Here is a 2,758-nt window from a genome sequence, read left to right on the forward strand (position 1 = left end):
CCCTTTTCCTCTCACCACTCCTCATTATATTCCATACTTCTAACCCTAACTTATATCCAGTTATTGTTTAGGGGGAGGGGTCTTTAAAGTTACACCTCAAAAGCACCACCAGCCCCACCTCAACCACCACCACCACCACCACCACCACCACCATCACCACCCCAGCTTAATTAGCCCACATCATCATCATCATCATCTCCGCAATCATCAGTAACAAAGGTATATACAACTATCTAGATCTGTCTGACTGTTTGTCTGCCTGTCATTCTCGCTGTCTGTCTGTCGGTCGGTCTGTCTGTCTGTCCTGCATAAAAGCTACAGTGTTCCAGTGGAAAACTTCGACAACTGCTTATACAAACTGTGTGAATCTTGGCCTCTTTAATATACATTATATACACACACACACATATATATATACAATTATATATACACTCTTTCCTTTTGTTACACCTTGGCACTGCTGATATAATCACAGTTATACATATCCACACATATACATACATTCATACCTGTATAGACACACATACACGCATACATACATATATATATATATACATACATATATATATATATACACATATATATACATACCTACATATATACACACATATGTGTGTGTATATGGAAAGCTACACTCATACGTACGTATATGTGGAATTTTTACCAAACACCTCATGATTATTGCAAATATTAATAAATTAAGTAATTAATAATTAATATATATATATATTATTATTACTATTACAATAATTAACGAATTATTAATTTATGAACATTATATGAACCTGTTGAATCAAAATATTGTTTTCTTTCAAAAAAAATAATAATAATAATAACTATTGCAGCAATTAATTACTATAATTATCATAATTATTATAATTAATATTATTGATAATTATTACAGCTGCTTTAAAATCAATCGTTATTCGAACTAAACTCTTCTTGAGCTGGAAACTAACTCAACAACAACAGCACCAACAACAACAAAAAGGGAAACTTTTATTCTATAAGAAAACCCTATATATGTTACCTGTCTTTATATATCTATAACATATTACCTGTGTTGATTTTTTTTTTACCGTTGTGATCATTACTGGTAGACTCTATTAATTTTATATATTACCTGTGCTGTTCAATATTTGGATTTGTTCGAGGTAAACTTAATTTGTAAGAGGAAAAAAAAAGAAGTTACGGATACCCACACCGACATAATTTACTGAAACAAGGAAATGAAAAAAAAAAGATAAAAAAAGAACAAAAAAGACGATTTTATTTCAATATTACTTCATTATTATTCATATTATTGACACTATACACGCACAGATATATTTATACACACACACACATACACATATTTATATATACACACATACATTATATCATTATATATAAATATTACGTATAAGTATACTATCTTCCGAATTAAATAATAGCTAGGCGAGGAATACTTCCCAAGAGACACACACAATACACACATATATATATATACAAATAAATACACACCCACACACACACACACACACACACACACACATATATATATATATATATATATATATATATATATATATATATATATTTAAAAAATATATCTATAGTATTCAATCCACAAATGCCGTTCACGTCTGAACTAGATAAATAAAATAAATACATAAATGAATAAAATTTAAATAAAAAGTCATTATTAGTAACAACAAAAGGAGTTATTCGCTCTTCACTAAAAAAAACCCCCCACATCAGCTGTGAAACAAACCTGACACTCATACAGACATACATACACTCATATTCACGCTCACACTCATTCTCAACGAAAGCAGTCGTAGCAGCAGCAGTAGCCTTCTCCTGATGTAACCTTACCTACGTACAAACATACATACGTCTAGTTTATTTACATCACTTTTAACTCATGGCTCCCATAACAGAGGATATAACGCGGGATATATGCCTGATAATATCGGATATTATTTGCATATCGCTAGGTAAGTACATGCTATATATTGTATGTTGTATACGTATGGATGAGAGAGTGTATATGTGTGTGTGTATATATATATATATATTTATGTGTGTTTGTATGTGTATGTGTGTGTGATTTGAGGTACGAATTCATAAATGTTGTTTCGTTTCTGGTAAACACTACATTGCTTGATCATCCATCGGTGTATCTGTTTATATATGTGTGTCTCTACATACATACATACATACATACATACATACATATAGAGATACATATAAAGATACACAAATATATATATATATATATCTGTATGTGCGTAAATTCATGCCTTTTTTTTTCCTACATACCTTCGATTGTACTATCATATATATATATATATTGATATTTGTGTGTTTATGTCTATATCTGACTATATATATATATGCGTGTGTGCGTATTTCTGCACACACACACACACACACACACACACAGATATCATGTATGCGTATATATATATATATATATATATATATATATACGAACATATTTATGTGTGTGTGTGAGAAGATCATATTTTCGGCATGCTTTTAGCCGTGATGGCTAAAACCAAACGTGTTCGTGACAACCACACACACACACACACACACACACACACACACACACACACACACACACACACACGCACACGCGCGCGTGCGCGCGCGTGTAAGTATTTACGTATGGGGTGAGTAAACACGTGTTTTAATAGGTATGTTTCTCTTAACGAGTTTTTTGTGTGTAAGGTAAGAGATATGTATGTATGTATGTATGTAGGCGTGTACG

The 2,758-nt window shown here is 31.5% G+C and overlaps 1 protein-coding gene across 1 annotated transcript in view; it reads left to right on the forward strand.

The window, feature by feature from the left end:
• Nucleotides 1-1,598: 1,598 nt before the first annotated feature.
• LOC106880088 (phospholipid phosphatase 2-like) overlaps nucleotides 1,599-2,758 on the forward strand; it is a 173,056-nt gene continuing 171,896 nt past the window's right edge. The window contains exon 1 of the mRNA XM_014929901.2: nucleotides 1,599-1,979. Within this exon, the coding sequence (XP_014785387.1) occupies nucleotides 1,907-1,979 (73 nt within the window). The 5' untranslated portion in view covers nucleotides 1,599-1,906. The remainder of the gene's footprint in view (nucleotides 1,980-2,758) is intronic.

This window comes from Octopus bimaculoides, chromosome 18 (assembly GCF_001194135.2).
Source record: "Octopus bimaculoides isolate UCB-OBI-ISO-001 chromosome 18, ASM119413v2, whole genome shotgun sequence".
NCBI lineage: Eukaryota > Metazoa > Mollusca > Cephalopoda > Octopoda > Octopodidae > Octopus > Octopus bimaculoides.